Source organism: Zalophus californianus, chromosome 9 (assembly GCF_009762305.2).
Source record: "Zalophus californianus isolate mZalCal1 chromosome 9, mZalCal1.pri.v2, whole genome shotgun sequence".
Classification (NCBI taxonomy): domain Eukaryota; kingdom Metazoa; phylum Chordata; class Mammalia; order Carnivora; family Otariidae; genus Zalophus; species Zalophus californianus.
Genome location: NC_045603.1, coordinates 31,613,273 through 31,626,261, shown reverse-complemented (window position 1 = coordinate 31,626,261; position 12,989 = coordinate 31,613,273). Strand labels below are relative to the sequence as shown.

The 12,989-nt window shown below is 40.0% G+C and overlaps 2 protein-coding genes across 9 annotated transcripts in view; one reads left to right on the top strand and one right to left on the bottom strand.

The window, feature by feature from the left end:
* The window catches only part of CEP290 (centrosomal protein 290), an 85,562-nt gene extending 84,458 nt beyond the window's left edge, over nucleotides 1-1,104 (bottom strand). For 2 of the 3 annotated variants that reach the window (XM_027593663.2, XM_027593664.2), the window contains exons 1-2: nucleotides 805-1,104; nucleotides 106-235 (exon numbers count right to left, since the gene is read on the bottom strand). In XM_027593663.2, coding sequence (XP_027449464.1) covers nucleotides 106-207 — 102 coding nt within the window. In that variant the 5' untranslated portion in view covers nucleotides 208-235; nucleotides 805-1,104. The remainder of the gene's footprint in view (nucleotides 1-105; nucleotides 236-804) is intronic. The other variant, XM_027593662.2, reaches the window with a different exon arrangement.
* TMTC3 (transmembrane O-mannosyltransferase targeting cadherins 3) overlaps nucleotides 1-12,989 on the top strand; it is an 87,995-nt gene that overhangs the window by 35,011 nt on the left and 39,995 nt on the right. The window contains exon 1 of one of the 6 annotated variants that reach the window (XM_027593666.2): nucleotides 1,204-1,393. The exons of 1 other annotated variant lie outside the window; for it this stretch is intronic. Coding sequence is in view for 1 of the 5 variants with exons in the window: in XM_027593665.2 (XP_027449466.1) it covers nucleotides 1,800-1,898 (99 nt within the window). In the remaining 4 variants the exon portion in view is untranslated. 4 more of the 6 variants (XM_027593667.2, XM_027593669.2, XM_027593665.2 and 1 more) reach the window with 4 other exon arrangements.

Genomic DNA, 12,989 nt, shown 5'->3' with positions numbered 1-12,989 from the left:
AAAACTCTTCCATTTGTAACATTCATTGATTTCAGGGACAACTTAGATTAATCATAGTTGTGTGTATATATAGGCATGTGTGTGTACTGTTTATCAATTAAGCACCTTGGATAAGGAAATCAATAAATTATCTGCCAATTCTTCTTGACGAGGCAGGTCATCTGGGTCAACTTTTATTATTTCTTTCCAGTTTATATTAGGTGGCATCTTGAAATCCTTCACTGTGCTTTACCTTCTGTAACAAAACAGGTGGGTATTAGCATTTTCAAGGTAAACAGCGTTCCTATTTTTATAGATTACATCATTATAACCCTTTATGGTGTTAGCAAAGAGCTATGGCTCCTTAATTGTATAACAGATAAGTGGGCAAAATAGCCTTAATCAAAATTATAGCAGCTGGCACAAACCAACAAAGACTGCACCGGCTGAATAAACCATGACGGATTCTCTCCTATAACTAATCTAGGTCAGAACTAAGATTCTGAGTCCCCTCCTCCACGCCCCCTTACCACCGAGGCGCACGAACGTCTAATGGTACCAAACCCGGGGGTACTTGGAAGGCTGAAAATGAACCCTGATTCGGTGAAGCAGGAACTGGGGGTAAAAAAGAAAAGGTGTGTAAATAAACGACTGAAATGAGAGCAGGTAGGCCGGGGAAACCGGGGCTGAAGCTAGGAGAAGGCCCACGGATTGCGGACCAAAGACTAAGGGGTGGGGAAGACAAACCGTTACATACGGGCCCCGAGACTTAAAGAACCTTTTTGGGAAGAAACTGGCTGCTCCTGCTCAGCAAGATCCACCCACCTAACCGAGCCTGGCAACCAGCAGAGGTCCCTGATCTGCCGCACGGGCCAAGGTTGGCCCCGCCGCCCCACCTGACCGCTCCCCAGCGCGCTTCCACCCGGACTCTGGATCCCGCCAACAGGTCCTGCGCAAGCAGGAGCGGCGGCGGCTGCTAGGCGACACCAATCCCCACCCCGCGAAGGACGGCACTAGGCCCCGGATGCGAGGGGAGCCTACATTTCACGACCTTGGGTGATGCTTTGCGTTTAGATTCTCCTGCACGGTCCCTTGGACTCTCTGTTAAAGACGGAGAAGTCGAGGGATAAGGACTCCAAATCCCATAGTGCAGTTCTGCTTGGAAGCTTGCGCATGCTGGGAACTGAAGTCTATGAGAGGTGGAGGGAGGCCGTTCCCAGCGTGCAATGCGGGAAGCTGCGACGGTACCGGGGTGGTGGAGGAACAACCCAGAGGCGGGAGGCGCAGTGGCTGAGGCGCGTCTGCGCTGGTGACCTGAATGAGGTAGACCATGACTCTGCCTTTGGTGGCGTCACTAGCTGGGCCGCTTTTCCTGGGATTTCTCTAAGCCATCTCCTGGTGGAACCGCTCCCAGGTGAGGTCGAGCTGTGGGTCAGAGGCGGGGGAGGAATTGAGGGGAGCGGTCCCGGCTTAATGAAGCTCGTGCTATTGGCGCGGAAGGACTCGGTCCAGGTCTGAAGAGGTGAGAAGAACCCGTTTCCTTAGACGTTTGCACACGTTCCACGCGTGGTGCCCTCTGTAAGAAGGAAAAGAAAGTTTTCGTTTGCTTTGCGCTCTGAATCTACTCCGTACGGTGGAGTGGGGGCCGCACGGCCACGATCATGGTTTTGGGGTGAGTGAAGAATTGAGAAGAGGACATATTCTTCTCTGCCCGCCTTACCTGTAGCACCATAGCCTTCGCGGACTGGAGGACTTGAAGATTGAAGAGCTGGTATAGAGTGAAGGCTCTAGAAAGGAGTGTTTAGAATTTGCCCAGCCTAATGCTGGGGTGGAGAGAGAAGGGGCCTCAGTACTCACCAGTCTGGATGCTGTCGCTTTCTTGGTTACCGAAGATGCCCTCATATGAAAGCGTTTCTCAGGTGTTTACAGTTCTTTCGGTCAAGTTTTGTTCATCCCGCTGTGTTCAGCCATTCTGGAATATGATACCCTACTAGATAACTTTCTTAAGAATCTGTAGACTTAAAAAAAAAAAAAAAAAGAAGCTGTAGACTTGACATCTAAATGACATTTTCAACTGTTGGAGCAGTGCCTCCTATTTTTTTTTTTTAAGGACCTTTTCTTTTCTATGATTGATACTAAATTTTCCTTCTGAAAATATACAGATCTCTTTCCAAACCACGTATTTGGGTAAAACAAATAATAGCTCAGAAAATAAAAAAGATACTGATTTAGTGGGATAAATTTTAAAAACATTAATCAGATTTGTAGGAATGATAATTTTGTTGTATCCTTTACTGAGATTATATGCCACATACTGTTCATTATTTTTTTAACCATGCTGACATTACATCCCCAGAACTTATTTGTCTTGTAACTCTAAGTTTCTACCTTTTGACGGGTATGTTCTTTGTTTCCATGAGTTTGTTTTTTGTTTTGTTTTGTTTAAGATTCTGCACCTGAGATCCATACCGTATTTGTATTTTTCTTTCTGATACTTACCATAATGCTCTCAAGGTCCATCCATGTTGTCCCAAATGGCAAGATTTCATTCTTTTCGTGGTTGAATAATCCATTGTATATACCACATTTTCTTTATTCATCTGTCAGTGGCCACTTAAGTTATTTCCATGTCTTGGCTAGTGTAAATAGTTATGCAGTGGATATGGGGGTGCAGATATCTCATGCACATAGTGGTTTTGTTTCCTTTGGGTATATATCCAGAAATAGAATTGCTGGATAATATGGTAGTTCTGTTTTTAATTTTGAGTAATCTCCGTAACTGTTTTCCGTAGTAGCTACACTAGTTTACATTCCCACCAGCAGTGCACAAGGGTTCCCTTTTCTCCCTGTCCTCGCTAACCCTTATTATCTCTTGTCTTTTTGATGACACTAGTTTACATTCCCACCAGCAGTGCACAAGGGTTCCCTTTTCTCCCCATCCTCGGTAACCCTTATTATCTCTTGTCTTTTTGATGACAGCAAACTGACAGGTGTGTGGTGATCTCATGGTTCTGATTTCCATTTCCCTGATGATTAGTGATGTTGAGCACCTTTTCATGTATCTGTTGGCCATTTGTATGTCTTTGGAAGAAGTTTCTCAAATTATTTGGTTTTTTGCTGTTGAGTTGTAGGTGTTCCTTACATATTTTGTATATTAATCCCTTATCAGATACATGATTTGCATTTATTTTCTTCCATCCCATAGGTTGTCTTTTCATTTTGATGATAGTTTCCTTTGTTGTGCAGAGCTTTTTAGTTTAACATAGTCCCACTTGTTTATTTTTGCTTTTTGCCTTTGTTTTTGGTTCCGAATCCAGAAAATCATTGTCAGGGTCAATGTCAAGGAGCATGTGGCTCTCCAGTTTTCCCAGCACCATTTATTAGGGAGACTCGCCTTTCTTCATTGTGTATTCTTGGTACTTGGGCTGTTTTGTTCCATTAACCTGTTTTATGCAAATATCATACTGTTATGATTACTGTTTTGTTCCATTAACCTGTTTTATGGTACTTGGGCTGTTTTGTTCCGTTAACCTGTTTTATGCAAATATCATACTGTTATGATTACTATAACTTTGTCACTCTCTTAGTTCATCTTCATAACAGTCCAGTGAGGTAGGTGCCTGTATCGTCCTCATTTTTCCATCCAAGTTGTAAAACTGAGGCTTGGAGAGGTTAGGAACTGTGCTAAAACTTAAATGGTGTGATTGAAAATGGATTTTTCTGGCTGGAGGATGTTCTCTTTAATTCCATACTGCCTCCTAAGGCATGCTGAGAACCAATATCTGTGAAGTGCTTGTTCTTCAGTCTTGCTGTCTATAGTAAATATCATATTCTAATGATGTAACTTTGTTTACTTAGGTATTTGAATTACATATTTTTCATGTTCAGTTTTTAATTCATAATTTATCAAGGGAAGGAAGAGATGAGATCTAATTTCTCTTGTCACATGAGTCATATGCTTAAAATTGCATGTTTATTTTCATCGTAAGAATCTGTTTTTACTGCAGCACCTTGTTTTTCTTGTTTTTCATTCATGATAACTATTCTGTATATTCATTTTCTAGTTTTGTTTTGTCTGTATTGGTCTTTACTAACTTTACTTCCCCTCACCCTCTTGTTCACATTTATATTCCCAGCAACTCAAGGTTCCTGGTCTAATGATAAATTTTATTTTCATTTTTCAGAAGTGAAAATAGATTCAGAGAAGCTATTTCCTAATAATTAATGAATCTAAGATTGTAACCCAGATCTCAGTTATAGTCCTGACTAAATGTAAAATCTTGCTTAAATTTCATTCTTTTACTCATCCTAGCACTATTTTTGAGCTTGTGCACTGTGCTAGTGTTGGTTCATAACCTCCTTGGGAACTTCCCAGGTTTAATCTGAAACTGGCTTCCGAATGTGGAGGGCAGAGAGACCAAAGAAAGGGGAAGGCCTTTCCAGCTTGGTAGGTGGCAGTTTTGCTAAGCAAAGGGGACTTGCCTAGGAGGCTTGTCTTGGGCAGCTGGAAGAATAATGGATCCCTGCACCCACCCACCAAATCTTAAAAGTTTATATAGAGAGAGGCCTTAACTGGGTTCAGTTAAGTGTATTGTGCAGGTGTTCTCAACACCATATCTATCTCAAGGCTATGTGCTTACAGCAGCCTTGGGGAGCAGGAAAAGCAAACAGAACCACATTCCAAGGGGAGGGGATAAGGGGATTCACTCAGATCACCTGGGTCCAGTTTATAGCTCAGCCGAGTCTTTTCAATGACTTTCCCCAACAGCTAGTTGTGGGGGATCTGATAGGAAACAAGTTTGCCATGGTCTAGGTCCTAATGCATTTTGGTAAGTTTGAACCTAGCTGTGAATCAAGAAATATAACACAAGTTCTAGTTCAATCACTCACTATATAATTTTGAGGAAAATTGCTAAAACTCACTGTTACTTTTCATCAGATTTTCTGCATCAATTTGCACCAAGATAAGAGATTTATGTGATAATTTTATAAGGGGCCTTATTAAAGGAACACTTGCCTGGACCTGCCTTCTTTCTTCTCCCTGGTTTTATGAGCAGTATTATCTGACCAAAATCATTTCATAAGAAAGGCTTCCCTTTTATAATTGCTACCTTTATTCCCTGTATCAGGCAGCTTATTTTATTTAGATGTTACTTCCATTCCCTTTTTTGCTGCCTTACAGAGAAAATGAATGGTAACTTATTTTTCCAGCATCTATAATAAAGCATGACCATGAGAAATTTAGTATCCCTGTGTATAATGTTTTGTTTTGTTTGTTCTCCTGGAGAGGATCAGTGTGCAGCAAGTAGACACTTGTCTTTTGACATGAGACTGGAAAGATTAGGAGGAATCAGTGTGAATGCAGACTGCACAAACTTTATGTGCTTTAAAAAAGTCATGAAATACAGATTATTCTTACTGAAGAAGATAAAATCATGAAATTATTTTATGGAGAGAACTTTACTTTCCAGGCTAAATAGTGCTAGATTCATGTAAAATTTTCCTATAGGTTTATTTTTTCCACAGTTGTACTGTTGAATTTTTAGGAAAAGGGGTTCATGGTACAATTTTGCTGAGGGAAGTATATTAAGTTTTGTATCTCTCTATTGTAGCTCATAAGTGGTCTTCCATTGCAGTTGGGTTTTTTGCACATATGTAGTGACATCCCATTGTTGTAAGTAAACATGAATCAATCGCATTCACTCAGACTATGTGCCTGTGTTGAATATGTTTATGTGGCTAGAAGAAGTACTGGAATTTGCCTTAGTCTGTTCATATTGCTCTAACAGAATACCCTATATTAGGTGGTTTATAAACAACAGGAATTTATTTCTCACAGTTCTGGAGGCTAGGAAGTACCAGGATCAAGGCATGAGCATTTTCAGTGTCTCATAAGGGCCCACTTCCTGGTTCATGGATAGTGTCTTTTTACTGTTTCCTCAGTGGCAGAAGAGCCAAGAGATCTTTCTCAGGCCTCTTTTATAAGGGCACTAATCTCATTTGTGAAGTCCCCATCCTCATGAAGTCCCCATCCCCATGACCTAATCACCTTCCAAAAGCCCTACCTCCAGGTATCATCACATTGAGCATTATGATTTAACATGAATTTTAGGGGTACACAAACATCCACTCTGTACCATTCCCACAGCTAACATTTAATACTGATGTGGTACATTGTTATAGTAATGGCTCCCAGTGAATCATGCCTCCCTTTAACTATTCCTTTATGTAACCCTCTCCATTTCCCTTAACCTCTACCCTTGCAAGTAGTTCTTTTGGGCAGAATCTAAAATGACTCCACAGCCGAGCTCATGACATGCATGAGAACTACTAGCTCTCATTCCCTTTCTCTCATAATATGCTCCCTTGGAGATTCTTCCGAAAATTCTATGATCTTGACCCTTTATAGCCTCTCCTTCAGTGACTATGGGTTTACCTTGCTTGATAGGGGAATATATATATACATATATATATATGTATATATATATTTATATGCCTTAAGTAGAGACTTGAAGAGAGTTTGTGCATTGGGACTTGCCCCCCTTCTCTCCTGAGATCACCATTTAAAGAAGTTCAGGCTAACCTACTAGAGGGTATGACCATATGTAGCAGAAACTAGCTTTCCAACTTAAGACCTCTACACTATATCTTTAAATTTTTTTTTCAAATTTTTATTCAAATTCTAGTTATTTAACATACAGTGCAATGTTGGTTTCAGGAGAATTCAGTGATTCATCACTTACATACAATACCCAGTGCTCACCATATCAAGTGCCCTCTTTAATACCCATCACCCATCTAGTCCATCCCTGACCCATCTCCCTCTATCACCCCTCAGTTTGTTCTCTGTCTTTAAGAGTCTCTTATGGTTTGTTTCCCTCTTTTTTCCCCCTCCCATATGTTCATCTGTTTTGTTTCTTAAATTCCACATGGGTGAGATCATGCAGTATTTGTCTGTCTTTGACTGCCTTCACTTCGCATAATACATTTTAGCTCCATCCACTTGGTTGCAAATGGCAAGATTTCATTCTTTTTGATGACTGAGTAATGTTCCATTGTGTGTGTGTGTGTGTGTGTGTGTGTGTGTGTGTGTGTGTGTGTGTGTATACGTACACCACATCTTTATTCATTCATCAATCGATGGACGCTTGGGTTCGTTCCATAGTTTGGCTCTTGATGATAATGCTGCTGTGAACATCACGTTCGTGTACCCCATCAAATCTGTATTTTTGTACGCTTTGGGTAAATACCTAGTAGTGCAATTGCTGGATCATAGGGTAGTTCTACTTTTAACTTTTTGAGGAACCCCCATACAGTTTTCCAGAGTGGCTGCACCAGTTTGCATTCTCACCAACAGTGTAAGAGGGTTCCCCTTTCTCCACGTCCTTGCCAACATCTGTTGTTTCCTGTGTTGTTAATTTTAGCCATTCTGACAGGTGTGAGGTTGTATTTCATCATGGTTTTGATTTATATTTCTCTGATGATGAGTAATGTTGAGCATCTTTTCATGTGTCTGTTGGCCATCTGAAAGTCTTCTTTGGAAAAATGTCTATTCATGTCTTCTGCCAGTTTCTTAACTGCATTATTTGTTTTTTGGATGTTGAGTTTCATAAGTTCTTTATAGGTTTTGGATACTAACCCTTTATTGGTTATGTCATTTGCAGATATCTTCTCCCTTTCCATAGGCTGCCTTTTAGTTTTGTTGATTGTTTCTTTGGCTGTGCAGAAGCTTTTTATCTTGATGAAGTCCCAATAGTTCATTTTTGGTTTTGTTCCCCTTGCCTCTGGAGATGTGTGTAGTACGTTGCTACAGCCGAGGTCAAAGAGGTTGCTGCTTGTGTTCTCTAGGATTTTGATGGCTTCCTGTCTCACATTTAGGTCTTTCATCCATTTTGAATTATTTTTGTGTATGGGTAAGAAAGTGGTCCAGTTTCATTTTTCTGCATGTTGCTGTCCAGTCTTCCCAACACCATTTATTGAAGAGATAGTCTATTTTCCATTGGATATTCTTTCCTGCTTTGTTGAAGATTAGTTGACCATGGAGTTATGGGCCCATTTGTGGGCTCTGTTCTGTTCCATTGATCTCTGTGTCTTTTTTTGTGCCAGTACCATACTGTCTTGATGATTGCAGCTCTGTAATATATATTGAAATCTGGAATGGTGGTGCCTCCAGCTTTCCTTTTCTTTTTCAGGATTGCTTTGGCTATTTGGGGTCTTTCACAAAATTTGTTCCATACAAATTTTAGGATTGTTCTAGCTCAGTGAAAAAGCTGGTGGTATTTTGATAGGGATTTCATTAAATGTACAGATTGTTTTGGGTAGTATAGACATTTTAACAGTGTTTTTCCAATCCATGAGCATGGGATGCCTTTCCATTTCTTTGTGTCCTCTTCAATTTCTTTCGTCAGTGTCCTATAGTTTTCAGAGTACAGATCTTTTACCTCTCTGGTTAGGTTTATTCCTAGGTATCTTACGGTTTTTGGTGCAATTGCAAATGTGATAGATTCCCTCATTTCTCTTTCTGTTCCTTCATTATTGCTGTATAGAAATACAACAGATTTCTGAATGTTGACTTTATATTTTGTGACTTTGTGTTTTTGTTCTCGCAATCTTTTGGTGGAGTCTTTCAGGTTTTCTGTGTGGAGTCTCATGTTGTCTGAGAATAGTGAGAGTTTGACTTCTTCCTTGCCAATTTGGATGTCTTTTATTTCTTTTCGTTGTTTGTGGAGGCTAGAACTTCCAGTACAATGCTGAATAACAGTGGTAAGAGTGGACACCCTTGTCTTGTTCCTAAACTCTCAGTTTTTCCCCATTGGGGATGATATTAGCTCTGGGTCTTTCATGTATGGCCTTTATGATGTGAGGTATGTTCACTCTACTCCTACTTTGTTGAGGGTTTTTATCAAGAATGGATGTTCTATTTTGTCACATGCTTTTTCTGCATCTATTGAGAGGATCATAATGGTTCTTATCCTTTCTTTTATTAATGTGGTGTATCACCTCTATTGATTTGTGAATATTGAACCAGCCCTGCAGCCCAGGAATAAATCTCACTCAATCGTGGTGAATAATTCTTTTAATGTACTGTTGAGTTCAGTTTGCTAGTATCTTGTGGGAATTTTTGCATCCATGTTCATCAGGGATACTGGCCTGTAATTCTTTTTAGTGGAGCCCCCCTACACTTTAGATTTCCAGCGTTAAACAGGATAACTATAAGCACATAAGGGATCCCAGGCACAACCAGCAAAATAAATATATATGCATGTTTATATATATATGTGTGTGTATATATATATGCACACACATACTTGTGCATATGTATCAAATAAAGATACTTATATCAAGGAATGGACTTAAAAAATTATGGGGCTGGTAAATTCAAAATCTGTAGATGTAGAGTAGGCTGGGAAAGTAGAAACTCTCCAGCAGGATCTGATGCTGCAGTCTCAAGGTAGAAATTCTTCTTAGGGAAACTTCAGTTTTGCTCTGAAGGCAATTCAACTGATTAGATGAGGTCCATCCACATTATGGGATATAATCTTTACTTAAAGTCATTGGATTGTAAATGTTAACCACACCTACAAAATACCTTTATAATGACACCTTGGTTAGTATTTGGGGCGCCTGGATGGCTCAGTCGTTAAGCGGCTGCTTTCGGCTCAGGTCATGATCCCAGGGTCCTGGGATTGAGTCCCGCATCCGGCTCCCTGCTCCGTGGGAAGCCTGCTTCTCCCTCTCCCACTCCCCCTGCTTGTGTTCCTGCTCTCGCTATCTCTCTCTTTCTCTGTCAGATAAATAAATAAAATCTTAAAAAAAAAAAAAAAGAAAAAGAAAACTATTGCCTCGCCAAGTTGACACATAAAACTAACCATAACAGGGATGCCTGGGTGGCTCAGTTGTTTAAGCGTCTGCCTTCGGCTCAGGTCATGCCTGAGCCCTGTGTCTGGCTGCCTGCTCAGTGGGGAGCCTGCTTCTCCCTCTCCCTCTGCTTGCCACACCCCCTGCTTGCATTCTCTCTCTCTGTCAAATAAATAATAAATAAAATGTTACACACACAAAAAAACTAACCATAACAGTAGTCTTCATGAATAGTAAGCATTTTATGCCATTTACTTGATGAATAGCACTTCATTGGTAAACCCATGTGATGCTTCTTAAACCCCTCACCCATACCAAGTTTATAGAATTTTAAAAGATAACCCAAGGGAGCTTAGTGAAACAAAGGGAGTGAGCTAGTTCTAGGGCATGCTTGTGAGCTCAGTTGTGGAGTCAAAGCCACCTGAGGGAGTAGAGGATGGAAGTAGGGGTGGTGGTTTTAAATAGATCTCAGCAAATAAAAGCTGGATATTACCAGTTTCCAAGGAGGGACTAAGGATCTTTCTTCTAATGAAGGAAGATGAAATAGAGATAAAGGGAACTTGAGGTGATGATTCCCAGTAATGTGGGGTTTTGAACCCAAAGAACACATATGAGAGTCTCATTTGGTAATGTTCAAGTAAGTATTTTTGTTTTCTTTCACCATTTTGCTCTAATGCTGTAGTGTTCAAAAACTATGTTTAACCAGAATGTAAGGTACTCCAGTATCTAAAGAAAGAGAAGAGAAGAACCTCATTGCATGACAAGAGGCTTCTTGTTTGCAGTGAGCCAGAACTTGGAGCAGAGGACAATCCTCAAAGTCAAATCAATTTGAAAGTTTTGATTATTATGTTGGAATTGAGCATTTCAATTACTGCATGAAACTGCATTGCAACTTAACATGACTGCATAACTCTTCATTAACTACCTATTTAGAAATCCTGGGAACTGTCCAAGTTTCTTAAAGTAGCATTTTTTAACCTTATGTTTTTTAAGCCTTTAAATTCAACCTAAAAAAAAATCTTACTTTATAAACTTACCGTTTTATTCTACAACAACTCAAATTTAAAGGACTAAATGCCTTAGCTACATTTAAAAGTTGGTCGGGGCACCTGGGTGGCGCAGTCAGTTAGGCATCCAAGTCTTGCTTTCCACTCAGATTGTGATCTCAGGGTCGTGGGATGGAGACTGACATAGAGTCTGCTTGGAATTCTCTCTCTTTCCCTCTGCCCCCCCCCGCCCCCAGCATGTGCACACATGCTTTCTTTCTCTAAAATAAATAAGTCTTTTTTTAAAAAAACTTGTTTAAATTCCCTTAATTTAAAATTATGTTTATAGGGGCTCCTGAGTGGCTCAGTCAATTAAGCATCTGCCTTCAGCTCGGGCCATGATCCTGGAGTCCCGGGGATCAAACCCCACATTGGGCTCCCTGTTGTGGGGAGTCTGCTTCTCCCTTTCCCCCTGCTCCCCCTCCCTGCCCCCCCCCCCCCCCGCTCATGCTCTTTCTTTCTCTCAAATAAATGAATAGAATCTTTTAAAAATTTGTATTTATAATTTGTATTCATTTTTATTCAAGGACTTCAGATACCTGACTTAAAAAGCAAAACTTTCTCAATACTTAAAACAATTTGTAGCGGCACCTGGGTGGCTCAGTCATTGGGCTCCCTGCTCAGCGGGTAGCCTGCTTTTCCCTCTCCCACTCCCACTGCTTGTGTTCCCTCTCTCACTGTCTCTGTCTCTGTCAAATAAATAAAATCTTTAAAGAACCCAAAAAACCAATTTGTATAAACCTAGTAAATTAAGCTTAAAACTATAGCAACTCCCCAAGTCCTTACAAAATTCCAATAATGTTTGTAAACTTGGCTAAATTTTTATACTTTTCAACTAAAAAGCCTAAATCCACAAATTGCATGGTTTGTAATTTAATATTATATATATTATACATATTATTGTATCATATAAAATTGTATTTTATAGTTTTAAAGCTAATATACCAAGAGTCTACAGTGTGTGTCAGATTCTCTTAAACATTATTAGTACTTTAATAATCATATATGTTCTCAAATACAGCTTTGAGGTAGTAAAACCATAGGTTTAATTTACTCCTTTTTCTTCTATTTTTAATTTTTCCTATGGTGAAAACATATAAACAAACAGTTTGACAAACAGCAGTTTGGGATAAAAATCCCAAATGTCCCTAGATCAGGGTTCTGAGATTATGGGAGAGAGATTTGTGACCCATACACGAGACTTGATTTTCACCTACCTGGTGGTGGATGTCCTGAGTTGTTTTGTTTTTCTAAATTACAATCACACACACACACATACACAATGGGAGAGTAAAATGGTTCTTACACATTAGGTGCTCTATTTACAGCTTCTTGGGAGTATTGCTCAAGAACCTTCTGACCTGTTCTAGGGTAGACTGGCTAGTGGACCTGCTGGCGTGGTTCTCATTCTGGGTATTTCTTTTGTTGCTATCTTGCACTGGATCCCGTGTTTCCTGATTTCCCTCTCTTTCTGTTTCTTAATATACTCCCTTATTTATTAGAATAAGTCTTCTGTTAGTTTCCTGAGAAGAGGAGACATCGAAGGTAAAGTTTTTGAGACCTTGAATATCTTAAGATATTTTTTATTCTACTTTCCTAGTTGGGAAATTTGTGTTTATTAATATCAAATTTTCGGTTGGAAATTATTATCCCTCAGAAATTTGAAGCATTACTCCTTTTTTTTTCAGGATTTTCCTCCCCTGCACCCCCCCCCCCCCCCCCATCCTCCAGCTTCCAGTGTTAGTGGAAAAAAAAAAGGATTTGTTTGAATCCTAATCTCTGCTATGAAACCTGCTTTCTTCCTTTGTGGAAGCTTTTAGAGGCCTCTTTTTTGTTTGTTTCCAGGGTTGAAAATTTTACAAGATTGTGTGCCCAGTTGGTAGAAGATAACTGGAGGGTGTCAAAGTATGTAGACAGACTTTTAGTTAACCCTCATTTTCAGTTTGCTACCTTTGTTTTCACTTGTGTTCCCTACATCAGACACCCTGTGTTTCACCTATTTCAGAGAGAAAGTCTCTAGTCTTCTACCCAGCTACAGGAGAAAAGGTTACTTGCCTATACCCAATGACAGAGGAGTCTAAATTTTAACAAATACATCTGTTCCTT